The sequence below is a fragment of the Oncorhynchus nerka genome, linkage group LG24 (genome assembly GCF_034236695.1).
Source record: "Oncorhynchus nerka isolate Pitt River linkage group LG24, Oner_Uvic_2.0, whole genome shotgun sequence".
NCBI classification, from domain to species: Eukaryota; Metazoa; Chordata; class Actinopteri; order Salmoniformes; family Salmonidae; genus Oncorhynchus; species Oncorhynchus nerka.
The window spans coordinates 59,601,272-59,626,800 of NC_088419.1; the positions used below are offsets into that span (position 1 = coordinate 59,601,272).

The following is a 25,529-nucleotide window of genomic DNA, read 5'->3' on the forward strand; positions in this document are numbered from 1 at the left end:
TTGCATTACCTTTGTTTATATTGCATAGACCCCGTAGACTGAGGAATATGGCACTTCATGACAAATGGTCATAAACTGACAGGCTATCGACATCAGTATCCACCCCATTAATACTGCATTACTAGCATCCTACACCGGGCTGTCACATTGCACATCAATTAATCATATTCTATTATGGGAAGAAAAATAATTAAAGTGAGGGAATGAGATCTTCTGGATGATGTGTCTCTACCCAGCTCTCCCTTCATCTTTCTGTAATACATTCTGGAGTGACGAGCACCTTCAAAATCACTAATCCATAAGCAAGGGGCATATATAGTATGAAATTGTAATCTAGTAACTAATTGGACAATTGGATCGCACTCTGTGTGGTGCTGCGTATGTTAATCAGTGTAAACCCAAAAAAGCCTGTCTAAACGCAGTTTTAAAATGGCTGTAATTGGCCATCAGATTAATAGGCGCTATTTTGGTGTTTGGATCCAGAGGCCAGAAGTTGTAAACTACAAGCAAATAAGGTCTCTATACATTATTCATGGTGAAAATTCAAAAAGAATGAAACAGAGAGTAATTGTTTAAGGAGTTTTTTTTTTATTACACCAGGTTAAATGTACAATGAATAAAAACAGCAACATGTCATAAATTGTTATGATAAAATCAGCATGATGTAATCACAATGACATGTAACTGCAGGTGTTATGGGCATACTGAATCAAAGAGTCTGTCCTCTACTCAAGCAAATGACAATAAGAACAGGCCATCTGGCCCTAATTGGGAAATACAGGGACTTAACAAGCCATCTCCACTCTCAAACTGAGAGTGAGTGTGTGCTACTGCTCAGCCCTTCAAAACACAGACAGTTTAGACATTATCCATGCATTCATACTTCACTCAACAACTTGAAATAATCTCAGTCTGGAATGTGTGCAGCAGGTGCACAGTGTCCTCTTATGATCACGGAGTCATGCTGAGGAGGAAAGGTGTTACTGACTAAAATCAGGACAAAGTACAACTACACCTTTTATTCCTGTATGTAGGTATGATAGCCACTAGGAGCACGTGGCTAAACCAAACCCAGACAGTCTAATGGCCTTCAGTGGATCCAGATTATTTTGTTTGGATTTCATACATTTCTCTAGCTGGAATAAAGGAGACTGGGATTAAATCAAGGGCACCGCCATCTTTGGTGGCCTGATTGTGAGTGACAGGGCCCTTAGGTAACCGTGCTAGTCATCTCTGGAGGGTCCCATCACGCAAGTGCACTTAAATCAACATTGATGGCCGAAAATGTGAATTCTCTGCATTTATCCCGGTCCTTTTTACCCAGCCAGTGCCATTCCTAGCCTCTGGCCCGTGTACTTAGGGAAGACGGTCTCTGTCCCTCCTTACATGCACCCAATAAAGCAGTCACACAGATGATGGATGGCTGCTTAAATCCAAGGGGACTACTGGTCATTAGGGGGAGGTGAAGCCCTGTGTGTATGAGAGGCATAGGGAGAGACCAAAATAGTGAGTAAGTACCAGGACCTTTGTGGCCTGACAGAGTCACATTGCCTCTACATTAAGCATACTGTATGGAGGTTATTGTGGGCATCTGGCTCATAAGACATACCACTGCAAACAGAATGTAAATTGATTACCTTGACACTGCATGTCATTCATTAGGGGGACAAAGGGTCACAAAGCACACAAAAATAATTGCCCACATAACCTTGCACAGCTGATACTATGCATGGACTTTCACACATGACCCTTCCCAGTGCTGTTTAAGCACATTGCAGTTGAAAGGCAGGGTGAGAGTGCTGGTGGTGTAAAGCCATGGACTCCATAGCTGACTAGAAGCACAGGTGGAGCCCAAGACTGAGCAGGCTCTCCTGCAAACACCCAGAGCCAAGGGAATCCCCAGGGACCAGCAACCTCGGCATTGTGTTTAGCACACACACTGCTCCCCTCGCAGCAGCAACCCCACCATCCTCTTCCTACCCACATCCAAAAAACAGCTTTTAATTCATTCCAATTCTCAAGGTCATGTCTAACTCTATTTTGAAGATCACTGGGGGAAAAGCCTTAGTGCGGCAATCTAAAAGGTTCTGTCAAACCTACAGTATACATTTTCACTAGTAACTAAGTTGAATACAAATTTGGTTCTCGGTTTCATATGGCATGTTACGTGTGCACTCACAGCTCATGTTTGATTAGACAGAACATGTAGAGCGAAGACTCACCCACTGCAGTCAGCGAGCAGATGAAACCGGCAAGCGCCTGGAATAGATTGAAGGGGCTTCAAGTGCTCTATACCTCCTACCCTCCCCTTTTGCATTAACCACAAGTCCTCTTCAGCATAGAGCGTGGTACCCTGGATGGGCATGTGCCCTTTACTGACACCCTCTGTCCTGTCAGACAAGTACCACAGAGCCATGTGGCTTTCCTCAGAGCCTGTGGGATACTTTCTCAGCTAACCAAGCTTGTATTTTAGCAGGGACACAAAGCAGTTTAGCATCATGGATATTCAAAGCGTAAAAGGTGATGGGCAAAGGTATGAATGCGCAGTAGATTGTCAAAGTAGAGGTCAGCATAATGAGTGGAGTCTTTAGCCTATGGGTGGTAGTAGCATCATTATATGCACTGAACAGTTCTGACAGCCAACCTAGAAACTAGCCACATACATTTGCAATTATATATCCATTGGAAATATAAACTGGTTGAGATGAGGCTACAAAGTCACCAAGTACATGTACGTTTTAATATGCACGTGTAAGTAGACTGAATGGAACAGGCCTTAGTCAGTGTACAAGTCCATTCCTGCAGCTCAACTGGGATCTTACTTGACAGAGACTTAGGGGGTCAAGCAGCAACTCACTGTACAGGTGTTAACCATTAAACTCTTATGTTTCCATACATATGGTGACAACCATCAAATCATCCACTTGTCAACACTGCTAGATGTTTCAGGATAAAACAAGAATCTAGTATTGCCATCTCCTGGTCAGTTATTACACTGCATGTCTGAAGCTACTAAGCACAATAAACCTGCACATAAAGATGAATGTTTTATTTAGTCAATTACAAACAAGCAAAAAGTGAACTGGCACTGGAGGCTTACAGGTGGTGATAAAACTGAAGGCGGCACACCTAAGGACCAATAAATAGTACTGATCTCAATTTACAAGTGGGCCATAGAAGACAATCAATATAAATAGTCAAACATCATACTAGGATTACAAATAGGTTGACCCTCATGCATGTTAAAAAAAACAAGTAAATGTTTGTCACACCAGATGTACCTGAAATGCCACCTTCCACTATGCCGTCTGAGGAACATTCTGCAAACAAGGCAAAAAGACAACTAGATTCAATGCCAATCTCCTATAGTCAGAGTACTTGCAGAATGATGAAAGGCCATGCCAACGAGACGCTCACTCTGTACCGTTTTAAGGTCGTCGATCACAACCTTCCCTGAAACATCAAGGTCACTTTCTGTGTCATTTTGAGAGTTATACTCCTCACTGTCAGTGTCCACTGCATTCGGCTGTCAAAAAAGAAAGGTCTGGATAGTCAAGTATCAAATCAATGTGCCACGGGAAACTGAAGAAATTAGTTTAATGCTTGCATGTATTTTAGAGACCATATACTACTCGTGTGAGATGAAGGGTTAGGCCCATTCAAAGGAAACCATAACAGGAGAAGCCACCTCATAGTCAGGATCAACAGAAGGCTCCTCATCCTCTAGTTCCTGAGAGAGTGCCTCGACCCAGGTCTGCTGCTCCTCGTCATCATCAAGGTCATCCTGCTTCCTCTTGTTGCCTTTTCCACAGAGCTTAGTGGGGGAGCAAAGCACCTCTGAAAAACAACCCAAATGAATAGTAGAATTCCCCCATACCATTTCAAGCACGTCTCAATGCTGTATATAGAAACCATGACTATACATGCCTGGGGATACAGCACAGCCGATGCTGGTGCACACAGGGTAGCCCAGGGCGCTCTGCAGACGGCGAGGCAGGATGGCCAACAGGATGCGTGTGGCTCGACGCAGACGCTTGCGGCCTGCTAGACAGTGGCGGGCTGGACTAGAATGGTCATCTTCTGGAGGAACAAAAGCCTCATCTGAAGGGGAGAAACCCAACAGCCACCAAAACCCACGGAGAGCACGCATCTGCAGACAGGAAGTATAATCACTGAGCTTTAAAAGCCATAACTCACATAGCCAAGACAGATGCAAAGTGAGGACAGGTGCTTGTGGGATTAATATGGTGGCACATTTATGGAGGCCAATTATTGACAAACTATTGAAACGCAACCATCCCATGTCTAACATGTCAAATTCAAACTAACCAGTGAAGATAAATGAAGCTTGGGGAACATGCTTACCGCTAGTCTGACAGGCCAAAACTGTGACAGGCGACAGAGTACAGTGGTTAACACACTGTCTCTCTTCACCACAACTTTGTCCTGTGAAGGTAAAAATGGGTCAGTTAAATCCTATATTTAAAAAAAGAAAAGCCACAAAGTAAGCATAAAATATCAAGGTGTGCAGACAGATGGCTAACTAGTTAGCGCATTGATGAAACACTTCGATAAGAAATGTACTTTCATAGCAGGCTAGGACAATTAACGTAGGTTAGGAAATATGTTCTCGAAAATGCTGTCCTAACATGCTACGAAAGTCACTACGTGTCGTGAAAGGAGTGTCCCAGAGCATTTCGTTAGTATGCAGCCACTTGTGATGAGATGCAACAGAAGCTAGCAGGCGTTCAAAGTTTCCCGCCGCAAAGAGCTCAAGGTGTTAGCAAGTTAAACAACCTCAACAATAAAAGTTGCCGTCAAATTCATCGGAGTACAAACATAATTTGCCCATATTACCTCAACACCGTCGTTGTCCTGTTCGATGGCGACGCTACATTCAGAGGTCATACTGATCAATGTGGCGATAGATTGGAAGGAAGCTGATAACAGCGGTATGTGATCAGTGTTCTTATGAACCCCGGAATAGCAGAAGATGAGCCAATCACCCCACACAAACAATTAGGCTAACTGTGACCATTTATCGAATCACTAATTAGCGAAATTATGAATTATGGCAGCATCTGTAGAAAGGTATGGGCCAACATCAGATAGGCCGACAATAGCCTGTCACGTTCGGTAGGCAAAATGTGACTAGTTCATATGCTATTCGGAACTAAACTCAGAAATGTGAGACTTGCTAACTCGTTGAATGCGGCATGTGTATAACTAGGTAACCAGTTAGCAAGTCGGACATTTCAGAGTTACGACTAAGCACGTGAACACAGCATTACACAGGCAAAAATAACTGATCTGTCTGGTCAAAAGAACAATTAGTGGAATAATAATCCGATTTGGGCTGCCTGTGTAAACACAGGCTAATGTTATTGAAAGTGAGAATTGAATAAATAGAATAAACTGAACGAAAATGACAACTACTAATTATAATATTTACAAGGGAAATTATTGATTTGTTTTGTTTTATTTTGTAAACAGTAAGGTGTTTATTTTATTTTGTGGTATCCATCCATCTGAACAGGGATAACCAAACTTGGTTAGAGCTTCCGCCACTAGGCAGACACGTCACATTTACGCACACACTTGCCACGTTCAAAACAACTGGGAAGTCGAAGACAAGAAAACAAGCGCCGACTGCGAAAATCGTTTTGGACGGTCTTCCAACTCGTAATTAGAAGTCGGAAACTCTGGCATTTTTCGAGAGCTCCGAGTTTCCGACCTGAAGATCACTGAAGTCATGATTTGACCTCGTTTTTCCCCCCAAATAGTTGTCTTGAAAGAACCAACGGTACTCCAGGGGGAGTCACAGGTATAAAGCCCCACTGTTTTCTCTCCAGACCAATCTAACCTACCCAAGACACAAACTAATAGCACTGCTGAAAGGGAGAGAGAGAAACACATAGGCTAGCCTACACACACACGCACACAAACAACAGCCACAACGAAGAGAAACATGACAGCACCATCAGCATTGGAACTATTGGCAGTAGCACAAAACACTTTAATGCTGCAGAAATGTGGGATTTCTCCATGCTGTGCAGGCACAGTTGCGCTCCAGCATGCGCTCTCTCGGGAGTTCCAGTTTACAATTCCCAGTCTTCACCATTCCCAAGGCGATGATGGAGAGGAGGCATAGGAAGGCTTTGGGAGCCCTGAAGTGGACACCTGCTGTTTATGTATTTTACCATCCTCTTCACTCTCTACATCAACGTCATCATCCAGATTTGGGTTTTCACCTGAGCGAAAAGCCCACTGGACCATCTCAGACCCCTTCACCTACAAGCGTTCTCCCCTCCACAGGGAGAGATCCTACCCCTGTACCTTCCTGGAGAATGAGCACTGGCCCGACCCGACCGCCAGAGTTGCCCTGTCTCTGCCTCACCTTGCCAAGGTCACCAGACCATATGGCTTTGTCGCCCTGAGTCAGAGCTCTCAGATGGCCTACAGACTCGCAAGGCTGCAGGCCCAGACGGCATCCCCAGCCGCGCCCTCAGAGCATGCGCAGACCAGCTGGCCGGTGTGTTTACGGACATATTCAATCAATCCCTATACCAGTCTGCTGTTCCCACATGCTTCAAGAGGGCCACCATTGTTCCTGTTCCCAAGAAAGCTAAGGTAACTGAGCTAAACGACTACCGCCCCGTAGCACTCACTTCCGTCATCATGAAGTGCTTTGAGAGACTAGTCAAGGACCATATCACCTCCACCCTACCTGACACCCTAGACCCACTCCAATTTGCTTACCGCCCAAATAGGTCCACAGACGATGCAATCTCAACCACACTGCACACTGCCCTAACCCACCTGGACAAGAGGAATACCTATGTGAGAATGCTGTTCATCGACTACAGCTCGGCATTCAATACCATAGTACCCTCCAAGCTCGTCATCAAGCTCGAGACCCTGGGTCTCGACCCCGCCCTGTGCAACTGGGTACTGGACTTCCTGACGGGCCGCCCACAGGTGGTGAGGGTAGGCAACAACATCTCCTCCCCGCTGATCCTCAACACGGGGCCCCACAGGGTGCGTTCTGAGCCCTCTCCTGTACTCCCTGTTCACCCACGACTGCGTGGCCACGCACGCCTCCAACTCAATCATCAAGTTTGCGGACGACACAACAGTGGTAGGCTTGATTACCAACAACGACGAGACGGCCTACAGGGAAGAGGTGAGGGCCCTCGGAGTGTGGTGTCAGGAAAATAACCTCACACTCAACGTCAACAAAACTAAGGAGATGATTGTGGACTTCAGGAAACAGCAGAGGGAACACCCCCCTATCCACATCGATGGATCAGTAGTGGAGAGGGTAGCAAGTTTTAAGTTCCTCGGCATACACATCACAGACAAACTGAATTGGTCCACTCACACTGACAGCGTCGTGAAGAAGGCGCAGCAGCGCCTCTTCAACCTCAGGAGGCTGAAGAAATTCGGCTTGTCACCAAAAGCACTCACAAACTTCTACAGATGCACAATCGAGAGCATCCTGGCGGGCTGTATCACCGCCTGGTACGGCAACTGCTCCGCCCTCAACCGTAAGGCTCTCAGAGGGTAGTGAGGTCTGCACAACGCATCACCGGGGCAAACTACCTGCCCTCCAGGACACCTACACCACCCGATGTTACAGGAAGGCCATAAAGATCATCAAGGACATCAACCACCCGAACCACTGCCTGTTCACCCCGCTATCATCCAGAAGGCGAGGTCAGTACAGGTGCATCAAAGCTGGGACCGAGAGACTGAAAAACAGCTTCTATCTCAAGGCCATCAGACTGTTAAACAGCAATCACTAACATTGAGTGGCTGCTGCCAACACACTGTCATTGACACTGACCCAACTCCAGCCACTTTAATAATGGGAATTGATGGGAAATGATGTAAATATATCACTAGCCACTTTAAACAATGCTACCTTATATAATGTTACTTACCCTACATTATTCATCTCATATGCATATGTATATACTGTACTCTAGATCATCGACTGCATTCTTATGTCACTAGCCACTTTAACTATGCCACTTTGTTTACTTTGTCTACATACTCATCTCATATGTATATACTGTACTCGATACCATCTACTGTATGCTGCTCTGTACCATCACTCATTCATATATCCTTATGTACATATTCCTTATCCCCTTACACTGTGTATAAGACAGTAGTTTTGGAATTGTTAGTTAGATTACTTGTTGGTTATCACTGCATTGTCGGAACTAGAAGCACAAGCATTTCGCTACACTCGCATTAACATCTGCTAACCATGTGTATGTGACAAATAAAATTGGATTTGATTTGATATGATTTGATTTGATTTGCTCTTCCAAACTGGGATCTGGCGCCTACACAAGGATAAAGACAGCATTCACCACACGACACAGGCCATTCACATTAAACCCAATGCCTCCAGATGGGCAACTACTGTCCATAGAATATAGTATCTCACAGACTGAATCAGCACCAAAGGAGGAGATACTATGAACCATCTCCTCAGGCTCATCCTCCACCTCCTCATTGAAACATTTGTATGAATATGAAAGCTGATCCTTTCATAAACATTCTCCTCTCAAGACAGTTCAATATTTCATGAAATCCAGAATACTATACTGTAGATCCCCGCTATGGCTAGCCTTACATCTGTATGTTTTATTTAAGGGGCGTAATCTAAACCTTAATCCTCTCAACTGAATTTAACAGAAATCCTAATCCACCATACACTATCATTAACAACACATTTGATACCTGAATATATTCAATGGTGTATTACTCTCTTCAGATGACAATTTAAAGTTACATATCATAAAAGGATGATGCATTTCAGCATGTCCAACAGTCTGTAAATCTTAACTGCATGTTGTTCAATGTGTGCTGATGCAACATCTGCTGTATGTGAGGTAGGGAGACCCTGTTCTCTGTGGCTCTTAGCATATGAAGGGGCTCTTGAGAGAAAGGACACTAGGGCCTAATGATGTTTACTCTGCAACCTTCTACTGATACTCATTATGCCTCCTCTCTCATAGATCATGAAGAGGAATTGTGCCTCACTGTGGAATAAATACGACACCTACTTCTAAAAATAGATCACAAAAACCCTTTGTCTGAAGAGCACTTGACCTAATATATTTCAATGATATTATAATGGAACAAGATATTCATTTTCAGAATAATGCTTACTGCAAAGTAAGAAAGTATGGTAGCAGGAAGCCTAGCGTTGGGCAAGTAACTGAAAGGTTGCTGGTTGGAATCCCTGAGCTGACTAGGTGAAAAATCTGTCAATGTGCCCTTGAACAAGGCACTTAACCCTAATTGCTCCTGTAAGTCGATCTGGATAAGAGCGTCTACGTAAATGTATGAACTTACAAGCCTTATTGTTTAAATCTATTCATGCTAACCAATAGGCCTACAGTGTGCTATTATTATAACTGTATGAATTCTAATCCCTCTCTGCACAACAACAACCTTCCACGTCCCAAAGACTGAATGTCCAAGTAGGGTTTAACGCGTCCTCTCCTACTCAGCCTCAGGTCTGGGCCAGTAACTGAAAAATATGCCGATGTTCCCTTGAGAAAAGCACTTAACCCTAATTGCTCTGATAAGAGCATCTGCTAAATTACTAAGATGTTAAAATGTACTCGCCTTACCTGCTGCATTGTTACTTTGATCCCACATGGCGATCTTTTCCCCGACATCTGCCCTGGCTTGCCCCCGCCACATTCCCCCCTCTCTCCTGAGCGTTTTGTTTGCCTCCAGTGCACATACAGTGGGGCAAAAAAGTATTTAGTCAGCCACCAATTGTGCAAGTTCTCCCACTTAAAAAGATGAGAGAGGCCTGTAATTTTCATCATAGGAACACTTAAACTATGACAGACAAAATGAGAAAAAAATCCAGAAAATCACATTGTAGGATTTTGAATGAATTTATTTGCAAATTATGGTGGAAAATAAGTATTTGGTCAATAACAAATTTTTATCTCAATACTTAGTTAAATACCCTTTGTTGGCAATGACAGAGGTCAAACATTTTCTGTATGTCTTCACAAGGTTTTCACACACTGTTGCTGGTATTTTGGCCCATTCCTCCATGCAGATCTCCTCTAGAGCAGTGATGTTTTGGGGCTGTTGCTGGGCAACACGGACTTTCAACTCCCTCCAAAGATTTTCTATGGGATTGAGATCTGGAGACTGGCTAGGCCACTCCAGGACCTTGAAATGCTTCTTACGAAGCCACTCCTTCGTTGCCCGGGCGGTGTGTTTGGGATCATTGTCATGCTGAAAGACCCAGCCACGTTTCATCTTCAATGCCCTTGCTGATTGAAGGAGGTTTTCACTCAAAATCTCACGATTACATGGCCCCATTCATTCTTTCCTTTACACGGATCAGTCGTCCTGGTCCCTTTGCAGAAAAACAGCCCCAAAGCATGATGTTTCCACCCCCATGCTTCACAGTAGGTATGGTGTTCTTTGGATGCAACTCAGCATTCTTTGTCCTCCAAACACGACGAGTTGAGTTTTTCCCAAAAAGTTATATTTTGGTTTCATCTGACCATATGACATTCTCCCAATCTTCTTCTGGATCATCCAAATGCTCTCTAGCAAACTTCAGACGGGCCTGGACATGTACTGGCTTAAACAGGGGGACACGTCTGGCACTGCAGGATTTGAGTCCCTGGCGGCGTAGTGTGTTACTGATGGTAGGCTTTGTTACATTGGTCCCAGCTCTCTGCGGGTCATTCACTAGGTCCCCCCCGTGTGGTTCTGGGCTTTTTTCTCACCGTTCTGGTGATCATTTTGAACCCACGGGGTGAGATCTTGCGTGGAGCCCCAGATCGAGGGAGATTATCAGTGGTCTTGTATGTCTTCCATTTCCTAATAATTGCTCCCACAGTTGATTTCTTCAAACCAAGATGCTTACCTATGGCAGATTCAGTCTTCCCAGCCTGGTGCAGGTCTACAATTTTGTTTCTGGTGTCCTTTGACAGCTCTTTGGTCTTGGCCATAGTGGAGTTTGGAGTGTGACTGTTTGAGGTTGTGGACAGGTGTCATTTATACTGATAACAAGTTCAAACAGGTGCCATTAATACAGGTAATGAGTGGATGACAGAGGAGCCTCTTAAAGAAGAAGTTACAGGTCTGTGAGAGCCAGAAATCTTGCTTGTTTGTAGGTGACCAAATACTTATTTTCCACCATAATTTGCAAATAAATTCATTGTGATTTTCTGGATTTTTTTTCTCATTTTGTCTGTCATAGTTATATAAATACTTTTTAAATAAATACTTTTTTGCCCCACTGTACACACATTGTAGACTTTGGACTGATCATACTTGTATGAATTAACTTGTGATGCTTATTACGTGAGCTTACTCAGAAACACTTGAACTACTATAGGCCTACTATTTTTTTATTTTTTATCTCAGACTTTTATAGCATATTGGACTCATAGAGAGCTACTCTCAAGTTATCTCGTTGGGGCGAGTGACTCTTTGAACTTACAATGGGATTGCCCCAAGCTGTAATTTTTTTTTATTGTGCTTCATCCTATTTGCCCCATGACTTTTGCGTGCTTTGTTGACTATGAACTTGATCGTTTACCCAACCATGGGACTGAAGTTTTTTCACCCCACACTCGCGACTCAGACTCCATTGGTTACATGAACTCTTGGCCTCCCATCCTATTCTAACTACATCTCGCCAGCTTTGTATTCATGTTACCTGATGAAATTGCTGTACAATAGGATCTTGTTGCCATCTGATGCACATTGAAATATCATTAAAAAATCAACACTCTCTCCCTGTCCTCTGCCGTGCCCTGATTGTATTACTGCTGATGATATCTGGAAATGTGCATGTACACCCTGGCCCGTCTACTGTTGCTAGCCCCAATTCTTACTTGTGCTCTGATAACTTCTTCACTGATTTCTGCTCTCGTAAAAGCCTGGGTTTTCTGCACGTTAACACTAGAAGGTTATTACCTAAAATGGATCAATTGAAAGCTTGGGTTCACAGCTCTAATCCAGATGTGTTGGTCATTACTGAGGCGTGGTTAAGAAAGAGTGTTTTGAACACTGATGTTAACCTTTCTGGTTAGAACCTTTTTTGTCAAGACAGATCTTCCAAAGGTGGTGGAGTGGCAATCTTTACCAAAGAATGCCTTCGGTGCTCTGTTGTCTCCAACAAGTCTGTCCCCAAACAATTTGATAGCTGGTTTTAAGCATTAAGCTTTCAAATAGCTATTTGTTGACTGTTGCTGGGTTATCGTCCTCCATCAGCACTGGCCTGTACCCTACCTGCCCTAAGGTCTCTCCTGGCCCCTTACACATAGTCTGAATTTGTCTGAATTTGTCCTGCTGGGTGACCTAAACTGTGACATGCTTAAACCACCTGACCAAGTCCTAAAACAACTCCCTAAATCCTTCTCAGATTATTACCAATCCCAAGACTCCAAACACCCAGAAAAGGCTACTCTCCTCGATGTTATCCTCACAAATAATCCTGATAGGTATCAGTCTGGTATTTTCTTTAATGACCTTAGTGATCACTGTTTTACAGACTGTTTTCGTAATGGCTTCTCAGTTAAACGACCTGTCCTGATTTGTCATAGACGCTTGCTTAAAAACTTTAATGAACAAGCCTTCCTTCATGACCTGGCCCTCTGTCAAAGACACATGGACCTTCTTTTTTGATATTTTCAGTGGTATTGTTAACAGACAACCCCCATAAAGAAAATGAGAATTAAAAACAGGTTCAACCCCTGGTTTGACCGTGATCTGGCAGAGTTACTCCACCATTTGGTGAAAGGCTCGGCACACACATGCTCAGGCTGACTGGCTCTCGTTCAGGGTAAATGATAAATAAGTGCACTCAGGCTAACCGGAAGGCCAAAGTTAGTTACTTTAAATAGCCGTTCTCTCTCTGTGGGTCTAAACGCAAGAAGTTCTGGAAAACGGGGAAAGACCTGGAGAATTAACCCTCCTCCTCACAGCTGTTCTTGTCCCTCAATGTTGATGATGGGGTTGCTACTGACAAGGAGCGTATGTCTGAGCTGTTTAATCACCACCTCATTAAGTCAGGATTCCTATTTGACTCAGCCATGCCTCCTTTCCAGTCCAACATTTCCTCATCTCTCAGCCCTTCTAATGCAATTAGATTGATCACATGTTTGACCAAGAAGATGCATCATAAAGTAATTGGGGGCTAGCACATTGAAGAAGAAAAATGTGATTTGAGATCCAATCCATAAAAGACAAAGTACCAGGGAGGCAGAGACCAAGTGTGTGATGGATCTAACTTAAAAGGAAAGTGAGAGAGAAAAAAAGAGTGTGTGAAGTTGGGTGTCTTTTTGGTGTTCTTCCTCATTTTGTAGTTGAGGTTACTGCATAAGTGCTGATATGCCCTCACACAGGCACTACTTTTCCGGTACCAACCTCAGACTGCAAAGATCAGAACAGCAGATAATTACATTCTCACAAGAAAGAGAGACAGAGATAGACAGACAGACAGTAAGAGAGAGAGAGAGAGCGAGAGAGAGAGAGAGAGAGAGAGCAAGCGAAAGAGAGGGAGAGAGGATATTAACGTGAACCTGAGCAATAATATTAGAGACCTCAAGTTCCATTTGAGTTTGACAGACTGCTATTCTGAGTGAGAGACACCGTAACCAGGCAATGGATTGTGCAGCGATGGATTGTGCAACTCAGGGAGCAGAGAGACAGAGTGGACCCCCAGTGTTGCCTATCAAACAGCGCAGGTAAAACAAAAACATACAGTACAGAAACTGCATAGCACTCAGACTCTATGCAGTGTCTTGACAGTTCGACTGAACCTTTAAATGTAGGCTTCGTCAGAAAAACTATCAAGACACTGCATAGAGTCTATCTGAGTGCTATGCAGCTTCTGTACTGTAGGCGCTTATTTTAGGTAACTAGTTCAAAGGACAGCAGATCAATTAATGAATCTGATTGTGTCTGTGTGTGCGCCCTCAGGAGTCTCTACTCGCGAGGCTCTAGTATGGGTTCCAGTGTGGACCTGGAGTTGGATGGGAGTGTCTCTAGCCCATTGGGGCCCCATCAGCACCAGGGCTCTACCTGTACAGATGTGTTCTCTGCAGCCACTGATTGCCATGCACTGCAGTGTCCCATTCACCAGCGCTATGGTGAGTACAACGCACATCTACCTTTATCAGACACTGTAGTATTATATTATCCTGTTGATTTCAATTATAAAATGGATTAGGATATAAGTTATTTAGGTATTTGCTTTTTTCCATCTGAAATATTAAATAGAAAGCACTTGTATTTTACCCTCTCATTTTCCTTCCTTGTCCTGCTTCCCTTTTCTCATGTGATTTGAATGGGAGGAAGTGACACCTGAAACCAGGCCTATGCTGATAAAGACCTGCCATAGCCACAACATTTATGTGTTCACATGTTTGTCACAAGCTCAACTGAATACAGTCCTGTCAAATATTTATTTATTTATATATTTGAATTTTACCCCGTTTTTCTCCCCAATTTCGTGGTATCCAATTGTATCTTGTCTCATCGCTACAACTCCCGTACGGGTTCGGGAGAGAGGAAGGTTGAAAGTCATGCGTCCTCCGATGCACAACCCAACCAACCTTGGTTAGCGCGCACTGTGCCTGGCCCGCCACAGGAGTCGCTGGTGCGAGATGAGACAAGGATATCCCTACCGGCCAGCCCCTCCCTAACCCGGACGACGCTAGGCCAATTGTGCATCGCCCCCCCGGTCGCGGCCGGTTACGACAGAGCCTGGGCGCGAACCCAGAGTCTCTGGGGGCACAGCTGGCGCCCTTAACCACTGCGCCACCCGGGAGGCCCCTCCTGTCAAATATTTAATCTACGTATCCAACAACAGTTTGAGATAAACATTGGCTGAAATGTTTTTGTTGTTGCAGAGTATTACTATTCTGTAATTTCTCTACCTTATTCTAAAGAAGTTCTCGATAAGGGTGGAAATAGGCAATGACTTCTCTGGAAAGTCTATTACATGTTCTGTATTTCCCTTTATCTTTCAGACCCCTCTTACTGTCATCAAGAGAGGTTTTTCTCAGATAGCACCACCCCTCCACCAGTGCCCAAGAAGAGGCTGGCTCGAACCCTTTCCCTACCAGGGGTCTATCTGTGTCCCCTTTCCCCACTACCCTGCAGTCACCAAAACTATGACAACCCTCTCTACATGCTGGTCCCCATCGCAGGCACTCAGCCCCATGTAGAGATAGACGAAGAAAGACCAGTCCAGAAGAGCCCTCTCAACTTGCAGCCGCTATCTCAACTGGACTTCGATACACCTGATGAACAGCTTACCTACTTCTTCAGCAGTTTCTACAACCAAGGGGACATTTGTCAAGGTATTCAGCATCGCCACCTACTGTTCCTGAGGAGTATGGAACAGCGCATAGAGGCTGGGGTTCTCCTGATGAGAGTGTCCGGCGAAGGCGTTTTTGCATTTCAGCCCCAAGATTTCCTACTGTGTGAAAACTACCAGCCCAAGCAGATAGCAGGTTCACTGTACTACAGCCTGCATAGCCCAAAGATTCCAGGGAGGATAATCGCAGCTAAGGTAAGGTTATGCTCAGGGCATTAGTGATTTAAGCGGCCGCTGTGTGTGTGTGTGTGTGTGTGTGTGTGTGTGTGTGAGAAGGATGAATTATTTTTAATGTTTTTAGGAACTCTGTTGAGAGTTAGAATAGTAGAATACACAAGGTGCAGTTTCTCAATTCATCTTTTCATGAGATTATAAATTAGTCGGACCAGTTATCTAAACTTGTAGCTAGTAATCATGGTTTAATTACTGACAGGGCACACGGGGCACGAGCCCAGGGACCCTGACCACCAGTGGGCCCCCATTGATTTTGTTAGTCACTCTCACTCAGATACCATAAGTCATGGCAAAATGTGTAGAATTGCAGAAAATGTGGTTTTAAACTGCTCAAATATCTCTCCACCCTATGGTCAAATGTGTAGAATTGTAGGAAGTTCGCTGTAAAACTGCACATGTTTTTATACGCCCCATGGCACAACTTGTAGAATTGCATAAAATGTGTTAGAAAATTGCAAAATATTCTCTCCACCCCATGGCAAATTGTATATAATTGCAGGAAATTAACTACAGCAAAAACTCTGCCTTCACGAGGGGGGGCCACTTAAATGTTTTATCCCTGCCCCCAAAAGGCCTACTCTATGCGTAAACCAGTTGCAGAGGGAGATGTTTAGTCCCAGGATCCTTAGCTTAGTAATGAGCTTTGAGGGTACTATGGTGTTGAACGCTGAGCTGTAGTCAATGAATAGCATTGTCACATAAGTGTTTATTTTGTCCAGGTGGGAAAGGACAGGGTGGAATGCAATAGAGATTGCATCATCTGTGGGTCTGTTTGGGCGGTATGCAAATTGGAGTGGGTCTAGGGTTTCTGGGATAATGGTGTGGATGTGAGCCATTACCAGCCTTTCAAAGCACTTCATGGCTACTGACGTTAGTGCTACGGGTCGGTAGTCATTTAGGCAGGTTGCCTTTGTGTTCTTGGGCACAGGGACTATGGTGGTCTGCTTGAAACATGTTGGTGCTACAGACTCAATGTTGGACATGTTGAAAATGTCAGTGAAGACACCTACCAGTTTGTCAGCACATGCCTGGAGCACACGTCCTGGTAATACGTCTGGCCCCGCAGCCTTGTGTATGTTGACCTGTTTAAAGGTCTTACTCATGTCGCCTACGGAGAGTGTGATCACACAGTCGTCTGGAACAGCTGATGCTCTCATGCATGCGTGTTGCATGCATGAGTGTTGCTTGCCTCATCAGTGTTGCTTGCCTCGAAGCGAGCATAGAAGTGATTTAGCTCATCTGGTAGTCACTGGGCAGCTCGCGGCTGTGCTTCCCTTTGTAGTCTGTAATAGTTTGCAAGCCCTGTCACATAAGACAAGCGTCGGAGCCGGTATAGTATGATTCAATCTTAGCCCTGTATTGACGCCTTGCCTGTTTGATGGTTCGTCACAGGGCATAGCAGGATTTCTTGTAAGCTTCCAGGTTAGAGTCCCACACCTTGAAAGCTGCAGCTCTGCCCTTTAGCTCAGTGCGAATGTTGTCTGTAATCCATGGCTTCTGGTTGGGGTATGTACGTACAGTCACTGTGGGGACGACGTCCTCGATGCACTTATTGATAGAGCCAGTGACTGATGTGGTGTATTCCTCAATGCCATCGGAAGAATCCAGGAACATGTTCCAGTCTGTAATAGCAAAACAGTCCTGTAGTTTAGCATCTGCTTCATCTGACCACTTTTTTTATAGCCAGAGTCACTGGGCTTCCTGCTTTAATTTTCCTGCTTGTAAGCAGGAATCAGGATGGATGGATGGAGTTGTGGTCGGATTTACCAAATGGAAGGCGAGGGAGAGCTTTGTGCGCGTCTCTGTGTGTGGAGTACAGGTGATCTAGAATTTTTTTCCCTCTGGTTGCACATTTAACATGTTGATAGAAATTTGGTAGAACTGATTTAAGTTTCCCTGCATTAAAGTCTCCGGCCACTAGGAGCGCCACATCTGGGTGAGTGGTTTCCTGTTTGCTTATTTCCTTATACAGCTGACTGACTGCGGTCTTAGTGCCAGCATCTGTCTGTGGTTGTAAATAAGTTTGTGCAGTTTATGCATCATGCTCAAGCAGTATTCATACTTGAGTTATGTGCTAATGCAAAAGTCAAGCAGAATTCAAACACTGCTGCACCAAATGTAAAAAGCCACGATCAGGCCAAAAGCCAAAGATAAGAGATAATTAACAAAAGGGCTCATTTCTAAGCTCTACCTCAAGCAACAGTCATGTTTTGCACCATTATATAGCAAGTTTGGCAACCCCCGACTCCAGTGACACATTTCCTCTGAACTGTCAACAGGTGTTGAGCAACCCAACAGACTGTACAGACAACAGCAAACATCCATGTCTTAGAAAGGCTTATTAGCATTAGGAAGAGTAGCTTCTGTTTTAGCAGCAGCTAATGGGAATCCTAATTTTAGATTAGGGGTATTTTGTTAGACTGTGAATGAATCAGATATGACTGTACAATAGAGGAGAAAAACAACTTTTAATGTGACTAAGCCTTGTTAAGGAAGTGAAAGTTTTTTTTGTTCTAATTTCCTCCCCGGTTTCATTCCCAGGTAAGCAGTGAAGTTGGCCCCTTGTCTCAACCTACCTCAGTGCCGCCCAATGTCAACATTCAGCAGGTCATTGTATCTTTCCCATCATGCCCAGCACTGGAGAAAGAACCTGGAACCAAAAACACAACCACTTCAGACTCCTCACAGTCTGATCAGACAGGGACAGAATCACCAGATGAGAGCAGAATTGAGGCAGACCAAAGTCAAGCGGAGTCTGAGGAGAGCAGTGGACCTACAGTTGCTTCACTATTGCTCAAGGGATATGCAGTGACAATTGAGAGAGACTTACCACAGGCTACTTTGGAAGACTTTGTACAAGAGGGAAGGTTCCTGCGGAGCTTTAAACCATTAGTGTATGAAAGGCAACTGAGTATTCTGCTGCTACAGTTAGCCTTGGGTTTACAACACCTGTGCAGTAATGCAGCCACGTGCGCTGAGCTGAAGGCTCAAGGCATCTTGCTGGTATGGCCAAGGGAGAGGGAAACAGAGGCAGACAAAGCAGAAGAAAGTGGAAGAAGTGAAGAAATTGAGTTATTGGAGAATGAAAAAGAGAAGATAAAAGGAGAGATTCAGGAGCTATGGAGAAAGTGGGGAACCCCTCGTGTGGCGTTGACCAATCACACCAGTCACAGTGACCCCAGTCTCTTTCAGCCTGCTCATGCACCTCCATCCATCCAGTCTCAGTTCGGAGTGTTGCTAGAGTACTGCCTGTACCTCTCTGACAATGCTCCCTCTCAACATACACAGAGTTCAGATGGCGCCATCCAGAGTTCCCCATATCTACCAGGGCTTCTCCAACTAGCCTCCTGGCTTCAGGATGAGGGTAGTGGGCTACAGATAGCAGACGTAGTGGGGGTCCTGCAGGCTCTGCTCTGGGGTCCACGTGTTGAGCTCTTCAGGGTAAATCCCCCCGTGCCTTCCACTCTGCACAACTGGCTGTCAGTCAAGCAGGCCCTTCTGATGCTGAAGCTGGCAGAGGGAGGGCTGATCCAGGACCTGCCCAGTCTGGACTGGGAGCACTGCCTGTGTCTACAGTACATCTCCTTCACTGACTCTGAAACTGTGATGAGGGCCACAGCTCGACTAGGACTCCACAACAGTGGACAGGAAGTTGTGATTACTCATGTCTGTTAATTGAAGTCCACTGCTTGAATTAATGATCCTCCAATCAAGGGTTTCCCAAACTCGGCCCCCCCCTGGGTGCACGTTTTTGTTTGTTGCCCTAGAAGTACACAGCTGATTAAAATAACTACTCATCAAGCTTTGATTATTTGAATCAGATGTGTAGTGCTAGGGCAAAAGACTAAATGTGCACCCAGGTGGGGTCCCAAACTTAGGGATACCCTGCTCTAATCTAATGTAAAATGTGGATGATAGTTAACGTTCATGTTGTCAGAATCTCTTGAACATTGCCTTCCAGATGTTCAAGATAGATTCTGACAACATGAACGTTAAATATCATCCACATTTGACATTAGATTAGAGCAGGGCATTAAAGGTTTGCTTTTTTATTAGACATTTTTCTACAGCATTGCTTTCCAAGTATATTGGGCAAATTACATATCAGCTCCAAATCAAATGTATATGCACTGTGTTCTATAATTAACATTTCATGGATCCAAGGAGCCCCATTAAAGATTTTAAAATATCAACTTAAAGTGCATTAGGTTAAATTCAACACAGACTGATGGAGTTTAAACAGATGCTTCTAAAACTCTGGTACGTGTGCCCACAAAATACAACGTCTTGTAAATCGTTACACATATTTCAATGCCCTTTCCCCAATTCCTACACACATAACAAGTGGATTTATGCCTTATGGTTAAGGTGAGCACTTTTATTCGGGCACTTGTTACAACATGCAGATTTCAGTCAAGTGGATCAAAACTAGAAATCAAAGTTCATGCACACATTAAAATCAAATCAATATAAAACAGGAAAATCTACTTGAAATACCCAAGAAAACATAACTAACATAACATGAATATGCAGCATGGACATTTTCACCATAAATTGTACAGCCTAGAGATGATCATTGTAGTGGATGGGGAGAGAGGAAATCAGTACTACACATGGAAATTAGTACAGTGTTGAGGAAACATTTCCCAGATTTAATAAGGATACATTCTTGGTTTAACATTACACACTAGTTCAAATGTCATTGTAATACATCACATCAAAGTAAATAAACTATTTCACAGGAAACCTTGACCTTAATGAATTTTGATCATATTTATTTTCCCTAAGTGATGAAGTGGGATGGGGAAGGGTATGTAAAAGCTAACGTGTATATATATATATATATATATATGCATTTGTGGCATGTGCGTGACCCATTATTCATCGTCGAAGGAGTCTCGTTCGATTCTGTAAGCCATGAAGAAAGCATCGGGGCGGGTAGGGACGAGTGGATGACCCGGTCTCACAATCTCAAAGCCCAGGAAGCTGAAGGTACGCAGCAGAGATGCTGGAGAGAGAAAAGGACAGTGAGAGAACTGCCTCATAACAAAGCACATAAAGTATTAACAGAGGTGTTTGACTGGAAGCAGACACACACAGTGACTTACCTCTGTCGTCTCGGTTCTTGTAGAAGCAGATGAAGACATGGTCAACCTGCAGCTTCTCTTCCGCACATTCCAGCAGGAGAGCGAAACTGGAGAGATTAAGTAAGTCAATGAGTTATGAAGGAAGTGCATTGCAGTCAGCAAGCAATAGAAACTAAGTCCATCTACCATGAAACAACATCAAACAAGTTGAAGACGCAATATGTATCTTTGTGCGCGACAAGACCAAATTCACATAGAAATTTGAGTTATAGAGCTGCCATTCTCATTGTAAGCAAGTCTGATAAGCGGTAGATCCATTCTGTGTGTGCCATTTCTATGCGTCCCTGTCCGAAAATTTCATTTTTTTGCATCTGGATATGCTATATACTATATTTTTGGTTAATGAAAAGATTTCACAGCAGTTTAGATGGTACAATGACTCTCCACACTAGTTGTCACCTGAAATTCGGCAAACATTTCAGAATTTTACACACCGGCAATGGCAGAGTGATTTCTGCATATTGCGCCTTGAAAAGACAACAAAAACGGTCTAAAGTAAAACCAGAGGACAACAAGAGGTTGTACTTGCATTGGATCACTGACCTGTCTTTGCTGCCCTCGGGCAGAGCTCCAGGGGGGATCTCGATGTAGATGTTCCTCCCTTTCAGCACCCCCCTCCAGACACAGTGCTTGCCCTCTGAGCAACGAGGCTCAAAGAGCAGGAAACGCACTCTGCCATTGGCGGGGGGCGGCTCCTCAAGAACCAGCAACCGAGCATCCTGCAGGAGAATGGAGAAATTAGCAGGTATGAAGAAAGGTTTGATACAGGTATCTTAACACCAGATGATGAAGGAGAAAGAGAAGAGTGGACTCACAGAGTAGAATAGCTTAGCTGAAAGATTGCGATCCCGCTGGTCATTCCCTCGCCCACCTGGGATCTTTAGGGGTGGGTGAGGGGCATCAGGAACACCACAGAGGCCCCAGACACGGGTTACTGCAACAGCGGGAACACCGCCTCGGACTGGAGGACACAGAAGAACTGAGCCATTATTCCTCAAGGATTCACTGACTATGAGCTAGCCTAACTGGAGACCAGGAAAAATGTCCCTTTGGAAGTCTATGTATCATCATTCTAGTCCATGTAACTCACATGACTAATATGGTAAAACATTGTCATTTGAATAGGTACCCTAACCAGGACAAAGGATTGAAGTTCAAACTGTTCCACTGACTAAATCTTTACATGTCGGAAAGGAACACTTTGTTTGAGGCTAAATAAGTAACAGGCAGGAGATATTTTATTTGCTTTGTTGGCAACAAAGCACATTCGTTAACAGGATGTCCCAATGAGTTATGACAAAATGACTGCCTTCCCTCAGGTTGATTGCTACCTTTGTAATTGATTCCCAGTTGACATCACTGATTAATCAGAGAGGACCGTCACAGTAGGAGCAGCCTACGGGGAGAGATGACTGCTACTTGTGGCAAAAAAGGTGGTGACAACATCAATGGAAAAATACTGAGAACAATTTCAGCTAAATATGAGGGTGGTAAAAATAGTGTGTCGTTTTTTGGCCTAATTCAAGTCTGCACTGAGGACAAAAACACCAACCTCTTACGTCATTGAGACATATGCCAGATTACCCACTCCACTGATCAGCCATTTTGCTTAAGCCACAACGTGAGTGTGTGTTCTAGTTAAGATTCAGAATAAGCTTTTGTGTGGGGGTTGCGCTAGCAGAGGTGAGTATGCCAATTCTCAGAGGTCGAAAAGTGAACAACCCCCATTAGGGGTGGCATACTGCTCACGGACGCGATCTTACGCAAACACCACTCCAGCGTTATATGTGGAGCAGGCATGTGAAAGCAAAGTAAGAAGCATTGTGTCAACCTTGGAGCTCAACCTCTGAGTAACAGTGATATACCTCAACCATCGTCAAGATGGCGTCATGGGCTCATCATTTGTGCGGCACATTGACTGGAATCCCTAATAAGTGGTTCTAGTGAATAAGGTTCCTTTGGAAACTGCATGACCAGATCGCAAATAATATCCAACTAGCATCCTTATGTCAAATCCCTGTCCATTCGCATTCCACCTGCACGTTGTTCCCACAGATTCAACATTCTATGCCAAGTTAAGCCTCTTCACAATACTCCTTAAAATCCCCATTACATTCTGCTACACTGTAGGCAATATTCATGAAGAGGCTTAAATTGTGACAACTGGCTTAGTCAGGTGGGAGATGAGTCTCCACCACTTGTGTAAGAGCCATTAACAGTTGAATGAATGTGTTGTGGAAAAATACTGTCTCGCAGAGAAATACAAATAGATATTAGGCCAAAGGGAAATCATTTTGAGGCATTCATGGACACCTAACCTCTACTCAAATCACTTAAAATGGTGGGGACTAAGTTTCAAGAGGCCTCTTCATCTAGTAAACAGACTGCTGCTCAATGCCCCACCAACTTAACATACAATAAATAACAGTATTTTACACCCATTGGGACCAGACTTGACCAAAACAAAATGTGCAAATAGCTAGGTTGTTTTTAGCTAAATTACCTACTTTTAGAGACTGTACATCCGTTACTTTGGTTTTTAGGCACAAGTACTGACTGGGAACTGACCAATAGGTAAGTTAGCTAGCTGTCACTCATGTTATTCTTAAACTAGGATAACAGTCAGTCAAGCCATCAAGGCTTTAAATTGGCCAAACAATTATTGGCTAATAAATCACATTGAATGTGAGTGAACAGATATGATCTTGATACCGGCAGGTGAGCAGCTAACAAGTGTTGAAGGGTTGTAAGTTAAATATTTGCTATAATGGCTAGTAACAGTAGCTAGTATCCTTTTCATATACAGACACATATCTGTATTTAGTGAGTCTGCTCGATCATTAAGTGGGTGAACTGGACAATTTTCTTGTCCTGCTTTCAAAATGTAACGTGTACTTTTGGGTGTCAGGGAAAATGTATGGAGTAAAAAAAAAATGTATTTAGGAAACATTGCCTTTTTTAAATATTTGTTTTACTGGTAACATACCACATCTTGTCTGGAATGGATATAGACAACGACATGGCTGTGTGACTATTGCTTTAAAATCGCGAGCCAGCTGGCTAACATCTCCCAGAACATTCGACGAAATAACATGGGTCAGTCCATTAATTCCGCCATTATTGAGAAACATATTGCCGTAACGTTAGATCGTTTGTTTCTTAATCTCACATATGAAGCAAGTAAACAGTACATTGTCGACAAAGCTAGTAAACGAACATTAGCTGGTAAACTGGCTAGCTAGTTAGCTACCGAACACCTGTCCTTAGCCAAAAACATCCGCAGAATGCTAAATGACAAGTTATTGTTCGCAATAAACCGCAGCCAACTTTAATAAGCACAATTATACAGGCATCGATCAAAGCTAAATACAGTTATTCAACTTTAAGATAAATAACGAAAGTCAGTTTAGAACAATATTGTTCCACGGACTCGTTATTAGATACATAGCTAATATCCCCTGTAAAAAGAGTAAACAAGTGGCATCTATATACTAACGTTAGCTGCGTAGGCCTCTGTGGCTAATGAATTAGCATAGCCCTTCTGGAGTTAGCTAGCTATAAATTAAACTAAATTACACTATCATAACTCACCTTTCACTTTCTGGGTTATTACTGGGCAGTTCGATAACTGGCATTGTAGATATCGTTTTCTCTTTTTCTCTGACAAAACAGTGGCTATTTAATATCGTCTTGCGTTTGGATTTAACCATAAGTCCAACGTCCAAGCCAGCAGATCCCTCTTGATTCTCTCCTCACCAAATGATTTTACGTAGGCTCAGGCTGCCAGAGCACAAGGGGAGGGCTGCTCGAGACAGAGGTCCCAAAGGAGAGGGAGTGTACCAAATACATGACGTTTGATGAATTAAAGGTCCAATGCAGCCGTTTTTATCTTAACAAATCATTTCTTGGTAACAATTAAGTACTTAAGTACCTTACTCTGATTGTTTTAAATTAAAATGGTCAAAAATAAACAAAAATAGCTTCTTAGCAAAGAGCAATTTCTTGAGCAAGAAATTTGCTAGGACTATCTGGGAGTGGGGAGGGGAAAACTAGCTGTTATTGGCAGAGAGGTTTGGAACTCTCTTTCTTATTGGTCTGTTAAAGTTAGCCTAGGTACATAAAGCATCATCCATTAAGTCTGCAACGGCATCATTTCCATTCTTAAAACTGCCTGTTACTCAGGCCCTGAAGCCAGGATATGCATATATTTGGTACCATTGGAAATAAAACACTTTGAAGTTTGTATAAATGTTAAAATAATGTAGGAGAGTATACCACAATAGATATGGTAAGAGAAAATCCAAAGAAAAACCAACCATATTGTTTTTTTGAGAGAGAGAGACCATGCTCTTGCAATGGCCGGTATAAGGGCATACTCAATTCTACCTCCCAGGATGCAATTCCTGTGGCTTCCACTGGGTGTCAGCAGTCTATGTTCAAGGTTTCAGGCTTGAAACTTGAATAACGAATAAGAAATAACAGTTTTAGTACAGATTTTGGAAATCTGTGTTTGCGCGCACCAAGACAAGACGCAGCTGCTAAAATTGGTTTCCTATTGAACATACTTCTTTCCGTAAGAAATATTATAGTTTGATTACATTTTAGGGTATCTGAGGAATACATAGAAATGCATTTTGACTTGTTGAAACAAAGTTTAGGGGTAGATTTTCGGACTCCTTTCTTTGTATGTTGAATGAGTGGATTACTCAAATCGATGGCGCCAACTAAACTGACTTTTTGGGATATAAAGAAGGATT

At 43.6% G+C, this 25,529-nt stretch overlaps 2 protein-coding genes and 1 pseudogene across 6 annotated transcripts; 1 reads left to right on the forward strand and 2 right to left on the reverse strand.

Moving 5' to 3' along the window:
* Nucleotides 1-565: 565 nt before the first annotated feature.
* org (oogenesis-related gene) lies at nt 566-18,353 on the reverse strand. Of its 4 annotated transcripts, none has more exons than XM_065009009.1 (8): nt 18,202-18,353; nt 16,636-17,247; nt 4,366-4,446; nt 3,928-4,150; nt 3,689-3,837; nt 3,425-3,526; nt 3,282-3,320; nt 566-1,470 (listed from the first exon to the last, which is right to left on the reverse strand). In XM_065009009.1, exons 2-7 carry the CDS (start codon nt 16,795-16,797, stop codon nt 3,300-3,302), a joined length of 738 nt encoding a protein of 245 aa, XP_064865081.1. In that variant the 5' UTR covers nt 16,798-17,247; nt 18,202-18,353; the 3' UTR covers nt 566-1,470; nt 3,282-3,299. The 4 variants fall into 4 exon arrangements, with proteins under 4 accessions (XP_064865081.1, XP_064865080.1, XP_029488363.1 ...); XM_065009008.1 differs by lacking the exon at nt 566-1,470 and adding an exon at nt 3,035-3,129 and having other exon boundaries at nt 18,202-18,351; XM_029632503.2 differs by lacking the exons at nt 566-1,470; nt 16,636-17,247 and adding an exon at nt 3,035-3,129 and having other exon boundaries at nt 18,202-18,346.
* Nucleotides 13,394-19,818, forward strand: peak3 (PEAK family member 3). Of its 2 annotated transcripts, XM_065009007.1 has the most exons (5): nt 13,394-13,754; nt 13,990-14,159; nt 15,042-15,586; nt 17,355-17,444; nt 18,167-19,818. In XM_065009007.1, the coding sequence occupies exons 1-5, from the start codon at nt 13,672-13,674 to the stop codon at nt 19,298-19,300; spliced, it is 2,022 nt and encodes a 673-aa protein (XP_064865079.1). In that variant the 5' UTR covers nt 13,394-13,671; the 3' UTR covers nt 19,301-19,818. The 2 variants fall into 2 exon arrangements, with proteins under 2 accessions (XP_064865079.1, XP_029488357.1); XM_029632497.2 differs by lacking the exon at nt 17,355-17,444 and having other exon boundaries at nt 13,395-13,754.
* A 164-nt stretch (nt 19,819-19,982) lies between these two features.
* On the reverse strand, nt 19,983-24,572 carry LOC115108314 (ornithine decarboxylase antizyme 1-like; annotated as a pseudogene).
* Between the last annotated feature and the right edge of the window lie 957 nt (nt 24,573-25,529).